This window comes from Euprymna scolopes, chromosome 46 (assembly GCF_053919585.1).
Source record: "Euprymna scolopes isolate OS-2025 chromosome 46, ASM5391958v1, whole genome shotgun sequence".
Classification (NCBI taxonomy): Eukaryota; Metazoa; Mollusca; class Cephalopoda; order Sepiida; family Sepiolidae; genus Euprymna; species Euprymna scolopes.
The window spans coordinates 86,309,168-86,326,073 of NC_136527.1; the positions used below are offsets into that span (position 1 = coordinate 86,309,168).

General features: G+C 37.2%; 1 protein-coding gene across 1 annotated transcript; it reads right to left on the reverse strand.

The window, feature by feature from the left end:
* Positions 1-1,077: 1,077 nt before the first annotated feature.
* Positions 1,078-16,461, reverse strand: LOC145270585 (uncharacterized). Its single transcript, XM_080126214.1, has 2 exons — positions 15,670-16,461; positions 1,078-2,118 (listed from the first exon to the last, which is right to left on the reverse strand). The coding sequence occupies exon 2, from the start codon at positions 1,934-1,936 to the stop codon at positions 1,133-1,135; it is 804 nt and encodes a 267-aa protein (XP_079982340.1). The 5' UTR covers positions 1,937-2,118; positions 15,670-16,461; the 3' UTR covers positions 1,078-1,132.
* Between the last annotated feature and the right edge of the window lie 445 nt (positions 16,462-16,906).

Sequence of the window (16,906 nt, forward strand, 5' to 3'; positions counted from 1 at the left end):
GGACAAGGAAAGAACCTCATCCATGACCATGTTAAAAAGCAGAGGCAACAAAGGGTCGCCCTGGCGAACACCACGGGAAGGGTGAAAAACCCGGTCTCCCAGCACGCTGGTCGTAGCATCATAGCCGGCCCGGATGTAGCGCACCAGAGGATCTGGTGCGCCAAACCTGCGCGCTGCCCGGCAGATCGAGTCGTGATTAACGGTGTCAAACGCTTTGGAAACGTCGATCATCACCGTCACAGAGATCCCGTGTCTCCCGATGGGCACTCTTGAGAATTGCATTTAAACAGGTGGTGACCTCCAGGCAGCCATCCCTTGCAATTGGGCGAAGGAGGGTGGCTCGCTGGCATCCGGCGACTTCGGGATAAGGGAGACTCTTGATCGGATAAGAGAGAGGGGAGGTGCTTCGCAAAGCAACACAAGGTTTAAGGTGGCTGTCACTATTTTAACCCCCTGCAAGGCCTCGTAGGAGACAACGTTCGCTGATAATTAAATTACTTTTATAATTTGCGTAAACTTTGGTACTTGTACAGTTTAATTAACATATAAAAATGAAAATATCAAAAAAAGTTTATATTGTACGTATCCGTTTTGAACTGAAGATCTCCGAAAAAAACAAAAAAACATTTCACTTAATTTGATAGAGTAGTTTTTTTGGGTTTTTTTACAGCGGAAAACATGTTTTTATGACAGCACTTTGAAGGCAGACATCTTGGATTTTTTCTTAATTTTTGTTTGGATTTTAGAAACGCCACAGGAAGATAAATCCATGTGAAGCGCGGACATTCCCTCCCCATCTTTAATTCTAGCTTTTCTTCATAACGGATACGTACAATTTAAACTTTTTTCGATATTTTCATTTTTTAATGTGTTGATTAAACTGTACAAGTACCTTTTACTTCAAACTAGATAAAAAATGTGAAACCTTAGAGTACAGAGTTACCCTCACTTCTTTTTGCTACCAAATCATGGCGACTTTTATACCTGAAGAAGGTCGAAGGTTACATCGGCCGAAACGTTGTGCAGATAACACTCAAGATGTGAGAACGATTGTTCGATTAATCGAAGCAAAATAAATAATATTTCAACATTATTGATAACAAGACAAAGTTACAAGATATTGTCAAATTTGTCACGGTTCAACAACTTCCTGGAGTTCCGCTGGACTTTCGATAATTTGAATAATCATTTCGCCATCCAAAACAGACGGCGCGGTCGGGTCGTTCACCTTACACTGATGTATGTCAAAAAGTTTCCGATTGTCAATAACAAAACCGCATTCCTGGCACATAAAAAACTGTTTCTCAACAAGTTCTTCGTAGTCGGCGTCTGCTGTTTGGATTGATATTTCTCTAACGTCTTGAATCGAGCCAAGATCAGCATCAGTCGACACGATCTGAGAGGTTTTCGCCGTCTCGATCTCAACATTGTGGGCACGCATGTGTGACTTGAGCGTGAACTTATACTTGGTCGAATAGTTGCAATATGTGCACTTGTAAGGCGTGTCATAATTGTGCAACAGCATATGTGACGCCAGAGCCTGCGGGTCACTGAAATTTGTGCCGCACGTGTGACAAAGATTCGCGCTATTCTTTTTCAAATGTTTCCTCAAATGAGTTCTCAAATTACTGCGATCGTTTGTCGCAAAGTCACAAACATTGCAAGCGAACGGTTTTAATCCGGAATGTTTCAAAATGTGCACCTTCAGGTTTTTTTTCCACGCTGTCCGAAAATCACACAATTCACACTTGTAGCATCGTTCCCCCGTGTGGATCCGATTATGGTGTTCTAAGTCTCGTGGTGAACCAGTGCGGAAGTCGCAGTTCATACAGCATAACGGCTTTGCAGGGTTCCCGCTGCACTTGTGGCTTTCGATTTCCACTGCATTCTTAAAACCAAGCTGGCAGCTAGGACATCTGTGCGGACGTTGCACCATTCGGCACGCGAAATCCTGATGAAACTTGAGCGTCAATTGCGTAGCGAATGTCTTGAAGCAGTCTTTGCACTGATTCGTTTTCACTTCCTTCCCAGACGTATGTAACTGCTTTTCATGGCGTTGCAGGTGATGCGCGTGGAAGAACGCAGCGGAACAGAAAGAACATTTATAATGGCGTTCGTCTACAAGAAATTGAAAACAAATTGGTATTAACATTGAAAACATAAATGGGTCAAAGTTCACCGTTACGCCAACTGGAGACGTCTCAACATTTTGCGATAAATCAACAACTTTTAAAGGTTTTCGAGTATGCTGAACACAGATATCACCAGGAAAATTAGCGCAGACAAATAGTTTTCGAGATATAAATATCTGAATCGTGCAATGTAATTTTTAGTAGTTTGAATTGGCCGCCATCTTTGTTGTTTCAATGAAATGGGATAGTGAGCATGCGATATGTGTTGTCATGTCTATGAGATGAAAACGGTTATTCAACGCCATTTCTTTCGCGATAAACATCCCCCCACCTCCCAATGTTAAGAACGGCTTTTAGAATACCCCCCCTCCTCCCCATGTTAAGAACGACTTTTGGAATAAATATCCTCCCACCTCCCCATGTTAAGAACGGCTTTCGGAATAAACATTCCCCCACACCTCCCGATGTTAAGAACGGCTTTTGGAATAAACGCCTTCCCCCCCTTCTCCATGTTAAGAATGGCTTTCGGAATAAACATCCCCCACCTCCCCATGTTAAGAATGGCTTTCGGAATAAACATAAACCTCCACATGCTAAGAACGGCTCTCAGAATAAACATACACTTCTCCATGCTAAGAACGGCTTTCAGAATAAACATACACTTCCCCATGTTAAGAACGGCTTTCGGTATGACCCCCCCCACTTCCCCATGTTAAGAATGGCTTTTGCAATAAACATCTCCCCACCTCCTCGTGTTAAGAACGGCTTTCAGAATTGCATTGAGTCAACTACACAGATCATCCGCTCACTGCAGCGTGCGCACGCATGCTCAATATACCATTTCATGGAAACAACAAAGATGGCGGCCAAATAAAACTACTAGAAATTATGTAACAAAATACAGAATATTTATATCTTGAAAACTATTTGACTGCGCTAATTTTCCCTACGATATTTGTTTTCAACATACCTGAAAACCTATAAAAGTCATCATTTTTTTAAGAAATTATTGAGGCGTCTTCAGTTGGCATAACGGTGAACAGTGACCAAAAAATGGGTACAATAATATAGTATACAAGATAATTACAATTAATTAATATTAAGATTTATTAACTTTATATTATATATCTATAAAAGTGAAAGTGTCTGTCTTTGTGTCAGTTTGTGTATATTTTCCTACGCAATAACTGTCAATTTTCAGTCTACAGACTCGCAATTTGATATACAAAGCACTGAGATTTTGGTAATTTGTTTTTGGCCAGAAATTTGGCTGTTAAGAGGTCAAAGTTCAACGATTTGACCTTTGAGAACTCTACCAAACTCCTCCGCTAATTTTAGGTAAAAACAATTGAAATTTTAGATATAGGTTCCTTGGACATGGATCTAACTTAATAACCTGATTTGAGCCCAAAACAATAAATGTAAAGGGGTCATAATAGGGGTCAAAGTTTTTAAACTGAATTACTCAGGCAATTTCTGGTCTAAACATTTGAAATTTTACATAAAGGGTATTCAGAGATAGGGTAATTTGAGCTATGAATATATAAGTCTATGTATGTATCTTTGCATGTCTGCCTGAAACTTTTGACAGAGGCGACGGATTTTCACAAGATCTTTATCGCTTTTAAGCTCGACCCTTCAGACGACAAATACCGAAAAATTGGTTAAAACATTAATTTCTTCACCCTCAACTGGGCACTTTTCAGCAGGGAGGAGTCGCTTTTTTTTAAAGTCATCCCCTCTTTTCGATTATCTAGCCTTAATTTAAACCTATGTCACTTCCGGTTTGCCGGTGGTCATAACAGCAAAGACATCACGTTTTTTTCCTGTTCTTTTCCTCCATCGCAGTACAGGTCCGAGCCTGCCTTCCTCCTACAACATTTTTTTTGCTCAACACACACCTCCAAACACCCAGGCAACGCCGAGCACCTATGCTAGTATTATATATCTCTATATAAATAAAATGAACTCATTTTTTCCCGTCTGATTTTGACATTAATAGGATTAAAAATCAAGATATTTCATGCAAATATAATATGCACAAACGGCAGAACAATATCTGAGGTGTGTTATAGGCTTATTATTTCTCAAATTCCTCGATAATCTTAGATTTCTATACTTTTTCTGCTGAGAAGTCACGGTCAAAATCGGTTAAGATCAATGGAAGTGGTAAAATATTTTCTCTCTAATAAATTCCTCCTCCCCCTGCCACCACTTAACACCGTTTGGGGATCGTTCACAAGGAACAGTTGAGAAGAGAACACCGGTTTGGCTTTGTAGTTCTTTCATGTGAAGTTATTTAAAATCACTAAACTAAGCTGCAGTGCTCTGTGGCGTAGTGGTTAGCATGCTGGACAATTCACATTATATTTTCACGTTCGCGCCGACCTACCGTAGTCGTTTTTTTTTTTTTTCCTAAACAACTGGAATGGACTTTTCTTGGTGGCCGAACTGTTAACGTTGCAGATGTTTTTTTTTTTGTTTTTTTTTCACACTTTATTTTCCTACTTTTACTCATGACTCCGGGTTTGATCCTTCCTACTTACCTACCATAACATTTTTTAAAACTCCCCTCCCCCCGTCCCGGAAACAAACACTCGGGCAACGCCGGGTACCCCTGCTAGTACTATATATTACATAGTGGCATTTGTCTACAAGAAATTGAATAGAATGATATTAATTATATACGTTCTTTAAAAATTTGGTTATTAATTAAATAATAAATTAAATACTTTATATTAACATTTATTTACTTTATTATTGCATTTACTGGATCGAATTCGTTTACAATAAATTGAAAACCAATTGATACAAATTAAATACTTTTTATAAACATTTATTAATTAAACAATAATTTAAACAAATGAAGTATGGTCCCCCATGAGTGCACAGTAAACGAGGCATAAAAATAAAAAATGACTAAGTTTAGCATTTGCCCCCCCCCAATTGGGCCCTATATTAACATTTATTTTTTTTATTTATTTTTTTTTTACATAGGCATCACCATATTATCAAGGCCAAGAGGCCACTCAAAGATAAGGGTTTATTGCATTTACTGGATCGAATTCATTTACAATAAATTGAAAACCAATTGATACAAATTAAATACTTTTTATAAACATTTATTAATTAAACAATAATTTAAACAAATGAAGCATAGTAGACGAGGCATAAAAAAAAATTACTAAGTTCAGCATCCCCGCCCCCCATTTAGCCCTAAAAGTCCCCCGGGAACGTCAAATCCTGGTGAAAATGTACAAACGGTGCAGTTTTAGGCCTTAACATATGTAAATTTGAGTTCTGCACCCTGCGAAAAAAGAAATGACTAAGTCCATCATTTGCCTTCCCCCCCTTCCCCCTGTTCAACCCCAAAAGTCGCCAAGGCCTTAACATATTTAAATTTGAGTTCCGCACCATGCAAAACTGCTAAATAAACTATTTACTAAACATACACAGAAAATTTTGACATAGACAGAAAATTTTGGACAAACATGGTAAAATAGTCCCCCAAAAAACTATTCGCAACCAGATTTTCAAAGATACTATGGATTGAATTGGGCAGCAAGATGTCTGATCATATTACACTTGAATTTCTGCCAATCAGGAAAGTAGGGGCCTGGAAGGAAATTCCAAAGTGCAGCAGTCCGAGGGAAAAAGCTATTTGAGTAGAAGTTTTTTTTTTTTTGTTTTACTCATGTTCACCCCTCACAAAGCATATTACCACTTGGACATAAGAGGCTACTATTTGGGGCCATGTCTAGGAAAGATTAACAAGATATTTGTTTACATTACATTTAAACTTCTGCATATCAGTACAGCCAGGGAAGCAGGCAGCAGAAAGGGAATTCCAAAGTCTAGCTGTTCGAGGGAAGAAACTATTAGCATAGAAAACTTTCTGGCATTTAAGGACAACAGTGAAGGGGTGAGATCTTATTGCTAAGCGGGTTTGTCGGGGATATGTACGTCGAGGGGGTACAAGTGAAACGAGTTCATCAGAACACATTACATTAAAATATTTGTAAAACATGCAACATTGCGGTGATGAGACAGGGGCTAGAGCTTAGTTGACAAAGTGGGACTGATTATTAATTTATTTTTATTTCGGACTATTATTCTCATCTTTATTAGTTGTTGTTTTTCATCTTTTATTGGTTTGTTTATTCACAACGTTTCGGCCAACTATTCCTCTGGCCTTCGTCAAACCAATAAAAAGATCAAAGCACAACAACTAATAAAATCAAAGATCAAAACACAACAACTAATAAAGATGAGACTAATAGTCCGGAATAAAAATAAATTAATATATAATGCTCATCTCAAAAAATGAATTCCAATTAAGGAATAATATATATATATGGGACCGATTATATCGAAAAGTCTTTTTTGGACCCTATACAAGAGGGAGAGACTAGTGGTAGATGCATCAGCCCAGATGTGGCAATAATACTCCATGCATGGGTGAATGATGGCTTTGTACAGATACTGGATACTCTCAGGTGTGAGTAGTCTTCTAGCTCGATAGAAGAAACCCACCTTCTTTGCAGCAGCCTTTGCAATGTCCTCAATGTATTTGTTCCAGTTCATATTGTTACAGAGAGACAGAGAGAGAGAGAGGTGAGTAAACATGGAGGTAGACACGTTTACCAGAACCGAAGGTCAGCTGACCAGATTACGTATATGTGACGTGGTCAGTTTGGCTAGATCGGGGAGATTTGATTTGGGCTTTGAAGAAGACGGACGGTTTTCCGTTGTCTCCCCCTCTTAACTGGGGAGGGGGGGGAGACGAACGCTGACGTGTGTAGAAGAAGAACCCCCACACAGGCAGATTTCACTTCCACTTCTGCAGGACCTCTGGGGAAAGTGAAATAAAAAATTAAAACCCATTCATCGTCTTGGAGTGATAAATCTTCGTCAAACAGGTATCAAGTCTCCCTCCAGGATGAGAAATTTCCAGATGGTCCAACATCGAAGAAGCAGAGGTAGGTTCTGAAATTACATGTCACACACACGATTCCCTTTATGATAATCAAACACACAACCATTTATATTAGAGACAATCATACGCACACGGAATCCTTTTGATGTTATACACCCAAAACGTAAATGGTGCTCCTCAAAGATAACTATATGTAACAAATGTTCAATTTGGCGATCCTCAATGATAACCCTAGTGAGAACCTCAATGAAGAACAAGGTGTCTTGTAATTGTTAAAGGAGAGCATCTTCATCTTACTAGCTTTGAATATTACCATCCATTTGCGGCCGCATTCCACTACAGTCTTTATAGCATTTCTACAGTGAAGGGGTGGGATTTTGCTGCCTGTCAAGTTTGTAATGGGTATTGTCATTGAAGGGGTACTAGTTCTCGGAGTTCGTTTCGGTGATGGAAGAGAGGTTGGTTGTATTCAATTGAAAAATTTCTAACTCCAAACAAGAGGGGATGTAGGTATAGATAGGTGACAATCTTATAGACCAAAGCATCTCAGAGTGTATTCAATTGAAAAATTTCTAAGTCAAACAAGAGGGGATGTAGGTATAGATAGGTGACAATCTTATAGACGAAGGCATCTCAGAGTGTATTCAATTGAAAAAATTCTAAGTCCAAACAAGAGGGGATGTAGGTATAGATAGGTGACAATCTTATAGACCAAAGCATCTCAGAGTGTATTCAATTGAAAAATTTCTAAGTCCAAACAAGAGGGGATGTAGGCATTGATAGATGGCAATCTTATAGACCAAGGCATCTCAGCGTGTATTCAATTGAAAAATTTCTAAGTCCAAACAAGAGGGGATGTAGGTATAGATAGGTGACAATCTTATAGACCAAGGCATCTCAGAGTGTATTCAAGTGAAAAATTTCTAAGTCCAAACAAGAGGGGATGTAGGTATAGATAGGTGACAATCTTATAGACCAAGGCATCTCAGCGTGTATTCAATTGAAAAAATTCTAAGTCCAAACAAGAGGGGATGTAGGTATAGATAGGTGACAATCTTATAGACCAAAGCATCTCAGAGTGTATTCAATTGAAAAAATTCTAAGTCCAAACAAGAGGGGATGTAGGTATAGATAGGTGACAATCTTATAGACCAAAGCATCTCAGAGTGTATTCAATTGAAAAATTTCTAAGTCCAAACAAGAGGGGATGTAGGTATAGATAGGTGACAATCTTATAGACCAAAGCATCTCAGAGTGTATTCAATTGAAAAATTTCTAAGTCCAAACAAGAGGGGATGTAGGCATTGATAGATGGCAATCTTATAGACCAAGGCATCTCAGCGTGTATTCAATTGAAAAATTTTTAAGTCCAAACAAGTGGGGATGTAGGTATAGATAGGTGACAATCTTATAGACCAAGGCATCTCAGAGTGTATTCAAGTGAAAAATTTCTAAGTCCAAACAAGAGGGGATGTAGGTATAGATAGGTGACAATCTTATAGACCAAGGAATCTCAGCGTGTATTCAATTGAAAAATTTCTAAGTCCAAACAAGAGGGGATGTAGGTATAGATAGGTGACAATCTTATAGACCAAGGCATCTCAGCGTGTATTCAATTGAAAAATTTCTAAGTCCAAACAAGAGGGGATGTAGGTATAGATAGGTGACAATCTTATAGACCAAGGCATCTCAGAGTGTATTCAAGTGAAAAATTTCTAAGTCCAAACAATGGGGGATGTAGGTATAGATAGGTGACAATCTTATAGACCAAGGCATCTCAGCGTGTATTCAATTGAAAAATTTCTAAGTCCAAACAAGAGGGGATGTAGGTATAGATAGGTGACAATCTTATAGACCAAAGCATCTCAGAGTGTATTCAATTGAAAAATTTCTAACTCCAAACAAGAGGGGATGTAGGTATAGATAGGTGACAATCTTATAGACCAAAGCATCTCAGAGTGTATTCAATTGAAAAATTTCTAAGTCCAAACAAGAGGGGATGTAGGTATAGATAGGTGACAATCTTATAGACCAAGGCATCTCAGAGTGTATTCAATTGAAAAAATTCTAAGTCCAAACAAGAGGGGATGTAGGTATAGATAGGTGACAATCTTATAGACCAAGGCATCTCAGCGTGTATTCAATTGAAAAATTTCTAAGTCCAAACAAGAGGGGATGTAGGTATAGATAGGTGACAATCTTATAAACCAAGGCATCTCAGAGTGTATTCAAGTGAAAAATTTCTAAGTCCAAACAAGAGGGGATGTAGGTATAGATAGGTGACAATCTTATAGACCAAGGCATCTCAGCGTGTATTCACGTGAAAAATTTCTAAGTCCAAACAAGAGGGGGATGTAGGTATAGATAGGTGACAATCTTATAGACCAAGGCATCTCAGCGTGTATTCAATTGAAAAATTTCTAAGTCCAAACAAGAGGGGATGTAGGTATAGATAGGTGACAATCTTATAGACCAAGGCATCTCAGCGTGTATTCAATTGAAAAATTTCTAACTCCAAACAAGAGGGGATGTAGGTATAGATAGGTGACAATCTTATAGACCAAGGCATCTCAGAGTGTATTCAAGTGAAAAATTTCTAAGTCCAAACAAGAGGGGATGAAGGTATAGATAGGTGACAATCTTATAGACCAAGGCATCTCAGCGTGTATTCAATTGAAAAATTTCTAAGTCCAAACAAGAGGGGATGTAGGTATAGATAGGTGACAATCTTATAGACCAAAGCATCTCAGAGTGTATTCAATTGAAAAATTTCTAACTCCAAACAAGAGGGGATGTAGGTATAGATAGGTGACAATCTTATAGACCAAAGCATCTCAGAGTGTATTCAATTGAAAAATTTCTAAGTCAAACAAGAGGGGATGTAGGTATAGATAGGTGACAATCTTATAGACCAAGGCATCTCAGAGTGTATTCAATTGAAAAATTTCTAAGTCCAAACAAGAGGGGATGTAGGCATTGATAGATGGCAATCTTATAGACCAAGGCATCTCAGCGTGTATTCAATTGAAAAATTTCTAAGTCCAAACAAGAGGGGATGTAGGTATAGATAGGTGACAATCTTATAGACCAAAGCATCTCAGCGTGTATTCAATTGAAAAATTTCTAAGTCCAAACAAGAGGGGATGTAGGTATAGATAGGTGACAATCTTATAGACCAAGGCATCTCAGCGTGTATTCAATTGAAAAATTTCTAAGTCCAAACAAGAGGGGATGTAGGTATAGATAGGTGACAATCTTATAGACCAAGGCATCTCAGCGTGTATTCAATTGAAAAATTTCTAAGTCCAAACAAGAGGGGATGTAGGTATAGATAGGTGACAATCTTATAGACCAAAGCATCTCAGAGTGTATTCAATTGAAAAATTTCTATGTCCAAACAAGAGGGGATGTAGGCATTGATAGATGGCAATCTTATAGACCAAGGCATCTCAGCGTGTATTCAATTGAAAAATTTCTAAGTCCAAACAAGAGGGGATGTAGGTATAGATAGGTGACAATCTTATAGACCAAAGCATCTCAGCGTGTATTCAATTGAAAAATTTCTAAGTCCAAACAAGAGGGGATGTAGGTATAGATAGGTGACAATCTTATAGACCAAGGCATCTCAGCGTGTATTCAATTGAAAAATTTCTAAGTCCAAACAAGAGGGGATGTAGGTATAGATAGGTGACAATCTTATAGACCAAGGCATCTCAGCGTGTATTCAATTGAAAAATTTCTAAGTCCAAACAAGAGGGGATGTAGGCATTGATAGATGGCAATCTTATAGACCAAGGCATCTCAGCGTGTATTCAATTGAAAAATTTTTAAGTCCAAACAAGTGGGGATGTAGGTATAGATAGGTGACAATCTTATAGACCAAGGCATCTCAGAGTGTATTCAAGTGAAAAATTTCTAAGTCCAAACAAGAGGGGATGTAGGTATAGATAGGTGACAATCTTATAGACCAAGGAATCTCAGCGTGTATTCAATTGAAAAATTTCTAAGTCCAAACAAGAGGGGATGTAGGTATAGATAGGTGACAATCTTATAGACCAAGGCATCTCAGCGTGTATTCAATTGAAAAATTTCTAAGTCCAAACAAGAGGGGATGTAGGTATAGATAGGTGACAATCTTATAGACCAAGGCATCTCAGAGTGTATTCAAGTGAAAAATTTCTAAGTCCAAACAATGGGGGATGTAGGTATAGATAGGTGACAATCTTATAGACCAAGGCATCTCAGCGTGTATTCAATTGAAAAATTTCTAAGTCCAAACAAGAGGGGATGTAGGTATAGATAGGTGACAATCTTATAGACCAAAGCATCTCAGAGTGTATTCAATTGAAAAATTTCTAACTCCAAACAAGAGGGGATGTAGGTATAGATAGGTGACAATCTTATAGACCAAAGCATCTCAGAGTGTATTCAATTGAAAAATTTCTAAGTCCAAACAAGAGGGGATGTAGGTATAGATAGGTGACAATCTTATAGACCAAGGCATCTCAGAGTGTATTCAATTGAAAAAATTCTAAGTCCAAACAAGAGGGGATGTAGGTATAGATAGGTGACAATCTTATAGACCAAAGCATCTCAGAGTGTATTCAATTGAAAAATTTCTAACTCCAAACAAGAGGGGATGTAGGTATAGATAGGTGACAATCTTATAGACCAAAGCATCTCAGAGTGTATTCAATTGAAAAATTTCTAAGTCAAACAAGAGGGGATGTAGGTATAGATAGGTGACAATCTTATAGACCAAGGCATCTCAGAGTGTATTCAATTGAAAAATTTCTAAGTCCAAACAAGAGGGGATGTAGGCATTGATAGATGGCAATCTTATAGACCAAGGCATCTCAGCGTGTATTCAATTGAAAAATTTCTAAGTCCAAACAAGAGGGGATGTAGGTATAGATAGGTGACAATCTTATAGACCAAAGCATCTCAGCGTGTATTCAATTGAAAAATTTCTAAGTCCAAACAAGAGGGGATGTAGGTATAGATAGGTGACAATCTTATAGACCAAGGCATCTCAGCGTGTATTCAATTGAAAAATTTCTAAGTCCAAACAAGAGGGGATGTAGGTATAGATAGGTGACAATCTTATAGACCAAGGCATCTCAGCGTGTATTCAATTGAAAAATTTCTAAGTCCAAACAAGAGGGGATGTAGGTATAGATAGGTGACAATCTTATAGACCAAAGCATCTCAGAGTGTATTCAATTGAAAAATTTCTATGTCCAAACAAGAGGGGATGTAGGCATTGATAGATGGCAATCTTATAGACCAAGGCATCTCAGCGTGTATTCAATTGAAAAATTTCTAAGTCCAAACAAGAGGGGATGTAGGTATAGATAGGTGACAATCTTATAGACCAAAGCATCTCAGCGTGTATTCAATTGAAAAATTTCTAAGTCCAAACAAGAGGGGATGTAGGTATAGATAGGTGACAATCTTATAGACCAAGGCATCTCAGCGTGTATTCAATTGAAAAATTTCTAAGTCCAAACAAGAGGGGATGTAGGTATAGATAGGTGACAATCTTATAGACCAAGGCATCTCAGCGTGTATTCAATTGAAAAATTTCTAAGTCCAAACAAGAGGGGATGTAGGTATAGATAGGTGACAATCTTATAGACCAAAGCATCTCAGAGTGTATTCAATTGAAAAAATTCTAAGTCCAAACAAGAGGGGATGTAGGTATAGATAGGTGACAATCTTATAGACCAAGGCATCTCAGAGTGTATTCAATTGAAAAATTTCAAAGTCCAAACAAGAGGGGATTTAGGTATAGATAGGTGACAATCTTATAGACCAAAGCATCTCAGAGTGTATTCAATTGAAAAATTTCTAAGTCCAAACAAGAGGGGATGTAGGTATAGATAGGTGACAATCTTATAGACCAAGGCATCTCAGCGTGTATTCAATTGAAAAATTTCTAAGTCCAAACAAGAGGGGATGTAGGTATAGATAGGTGACAATCTTATAGACCAAAGCATCTCAGAGTGTATTCAATTGAAAAATTTCTAAGTCCAAACAAGAGGGGATGTAGGCATTGATAGATGGCAATCTTATAGACCAAGGCATCTCAGCGTGTATTCAATTGAAAAATTTCTAAGTCCAAACAAGAGGGGGATGTAGGTATAGATAGGTGACAATCTTATAAACCAAGGCATCTCAGAGTGTATTCAATTGAAAAATTTCTAAGTCCAAACAAGAGGGGATGTAGGTATAGATAGGTGACAATCTTATAGACCAAGGCATCTCAGCGTGTATTCACGTGAAAAATTTCTAAGTCCAAACAAGAGGGGGATGTAGGTATAGATAGGTGACAATCTTATAGACCAAGGCATCTCAGCGTGTATTCAATTGAAAAATTTCTAAGTCCAAACAAGAGGGGATGTAGGCATTGATAGATGGCAATCTTATAGACCAAGGCATCTCAGCGTGTATTCAATTGAAAAATTTCTAAGTCCAACCAAGAGGGGATGTAGGTATAGATAGGTGACAATCTTATAGACCAAAGCATCTCAGAGTGAATTCAATTGAAAAATTTCTAAGTCCAAACAAGAGGGGATGTAGGTATAGATAGGTGACAATCTTATAGACCAAGGCATCTCAGCGTGTATTCAATTGAAAAATTTCTAAGTCCAAACAAGAGGGGATGTAGGTATAGATAGGTGACAATCTTATAGACCAAGGCATCTCAGCGTGTATTCAATTGAAAAATTTCTAAGTCCAAACAAGAGGGGATGTAGGTATAGATAGGTGACAATCTTATAGACCAAGGCATCTCAGCGTGTATTCAATTGAAAAATTTCTAAGTCCAAACAAGAGGGGATGTAGGTATAGATAGGTGACAATCTTATAGACCAAAGCATCTCAGAGTGTATTCAATTGAAAAATTTCTAAGTCCAAACAAGAGGGGATGTAGGCATTGATAGATGGCAATCTTATAGACCAAGGCATCTCAGCGTGTATTCAATTGAAAAATTTCTAAGTCCAAACAAGAGGGGATGTAGGTATAGATAGGTGACAATCTTATAGACCAAGGCATCTCAGCGTGTATTCAATTGAAAAATTTCTAAGTCCAAACAAGAGGGGATGTAGGTATAGATAGGTGACAATCTTATAGACCAAGGCATCTCAGCGTGTATTCAATTGAAAAATTTCTAAGTCCAAACAAGAGGGGATGTAGGTATAGATAGGTGACAATCTTATAGACCAAGGCATCTCAGCGTGTATTCAATTGAAAAATTTCTAAGTCCAAACAAGAGGGGATGTAGGTATAGATAGGTGACAATCTTATAGACCAAAGCATCTCAGCGTGTATTCAATTGAAAAATTTCTAAGTCCAAACAAGAGGGGATGTAGGTATAGATAGGTGACAATCTTATAGACCAAGGCATCTCAGCGTGTATTCAATTGAAAAATTTCTAAGTCCAAACAAGAGGGGATGTAGGTATAGATAGGTGACAATCTTATAGACCAAGGCATCTCAGCGTGTATTCAATTGAAAAATTTCTAAGTTCAAACAAGAGGGGATGTAGGTATAGATAGGTGACAATCTTATAGACCAAAGCATCTCAGAGTGTATTCAATTGAAAAATTTCTAAGTCCAAACAAGAGGGGATGTAGGCATTGATAGATGGCAATCTTATAGACCAAGGCATCTCAGCGTGTATTCAAGTGAAAAATTTCTAAGTCCAAACAAAGGGAATGTAGGTATTGATAGGTTACAATCTTATAGACCAAGGCATCTCAGCGTGTATTCAATTGAAAAATTTCTAAGTCGAAACAAAGGGGATGTAGGTATAGATAGGTGACAATCTTATAGACCAAGGCAAATCAACGTGTATTCAAATGAAAATTTCTAAGTCCTTACAGGGGCGGACGTAGGTATAGGTAGATGAGGAGCTACTAGACCAACACATGTCCACGAGTATTCAATTTAAATTTCTAAGTTCAAAACAGTGTAAATAAGTGTCTGGAAGTGCCCGATCGACGCCTACTGCCATGTTGGGTGAATGTAGGCGTAGCAAAATGCCTTCTAATCTGCTAGGCACATCGGGACTTAGTTTTTTTTCTGTCCTTTCTCTGCACCGTGTAGGTTGGCGTCTGGATGTGCCTCATCGATGCCTTGGCATATAAACGTGTAATCAAGTTAAAACTTCTAACTTCAAAACGGGAGTTAGGTACCGGTAAATGAGAAGCTTATCAATCTAGACATGTTGAAATTTATAAGTTCACACATAGTGGATAGCAAGGCGAGGAATAGGGATATAGAATAAGAAAAGAGAGATAGACAGATCTAGATAAATACAGAGGTATAAAGAGAGACAGGCAAGGGAGATACATTTCATGATTCAACTTATATGCTAATAAGAAATAGTTGATATATCAGGAACACAAGCATTGTATTTACTAGTTAATTTTACATCAGAATACACTTGTAGATTTTATGTAGCTTTTTTTCTATAGGGAACATGCAAATAGCAGACATAACATCTAGACATATAAATATATACATAAAACAATTATAGTTATGAGATATATCTGAACTAATCCAAAAAGACAATAATGATGAATATCATCACTTACCTTGGAAAATTATCCAGGCTGTATGCCTACTCACATTCCATCAAACACCAGAAAATCATGAGCAATTGCTTGGTTGATTTTTTTTATTTTTTTTATTTTAATTTTTTTCATACACATTTGTAATTGTGTCTTGTTTTATCAAGTATTTTTGTAGTTAATCTGTGGTGTTGGGAGAGGTGTTAACATGAATCAATTTTGCTTAACATTTTTTATTATGTATATTTTTTCAGTTTACAGAGTCATTCCAGTACCAAGTCTGACACTGTAATTGCTTGAAAAGTATTGCATTGGGAAGGAATCTTTTTTTTTTTTTTTTTTTTGAGGTGTGCAGGAATTTCAGTAGGGGATGTTTCTACTGATTTCAGATTCCAAGACAGCAAATTTGTATTTTATTGTTTGTGCATTCTTTTATCAAGTTTTTACAGATGTTTTTGTTTTATGAAAGTGAAAATGAATGAGTTGCAAAGACATTTACATTTTTGCATTCTTTTTTTAATTCTTCACCTTTTTTGTTTTAATGTCCCAAGAGTGAACCAAGACGGATGAGTCTTATTCAGCAGAGTCGAAAAAAACAGGTTACCTTTGATTGTCCTCAATGGATTTGTCCATAGTATAATGTGTCCAAGTTATTGCCCTAATAAAGTGAGAACCATACCCCAAAACTAATGCAGAACTCTACTTAATTAAATGAGCACTCTCAAAGACAATTTATCTAACATAATTTTGAAATATGTTTTATAAAGTTACCATAGAGCTCTCAAATATATTAGGCACTCAAATAGGAAATTTGTTTCAAATACTTGTCATATATATATATATATATATATATATATATATATATATATATATATATATATTAAAAACTTACAGTATATCTATACTTACATATTGACATTTAGGTTTTCAAAACATACTGCAGAGCTCCTCATGTTTTCTGAATTTTATGCTTTCGTCTACTAATCTATTGAGCACTCTTAAGTATATTTGTGTAGCTGAATTGCCATACATGCTTTTGAAAGTGTATATTTAGCTCTACTAATGTATTGTACTCTGTCAAAATAAATTTATGCAGTTGAAATGCCATATCTGTTTCTCAAATGTTTTATTTAGCTCTACTAATATATTGAGCACTCTGGAAGTAGATTTGTCTAAAATAATTGCAAAAATGTTTCCAACTCTTACTACAAAGCTCTTTAAATGCATTGAGCACTCTTAAAGTAAAATCGTCTTGTATAAT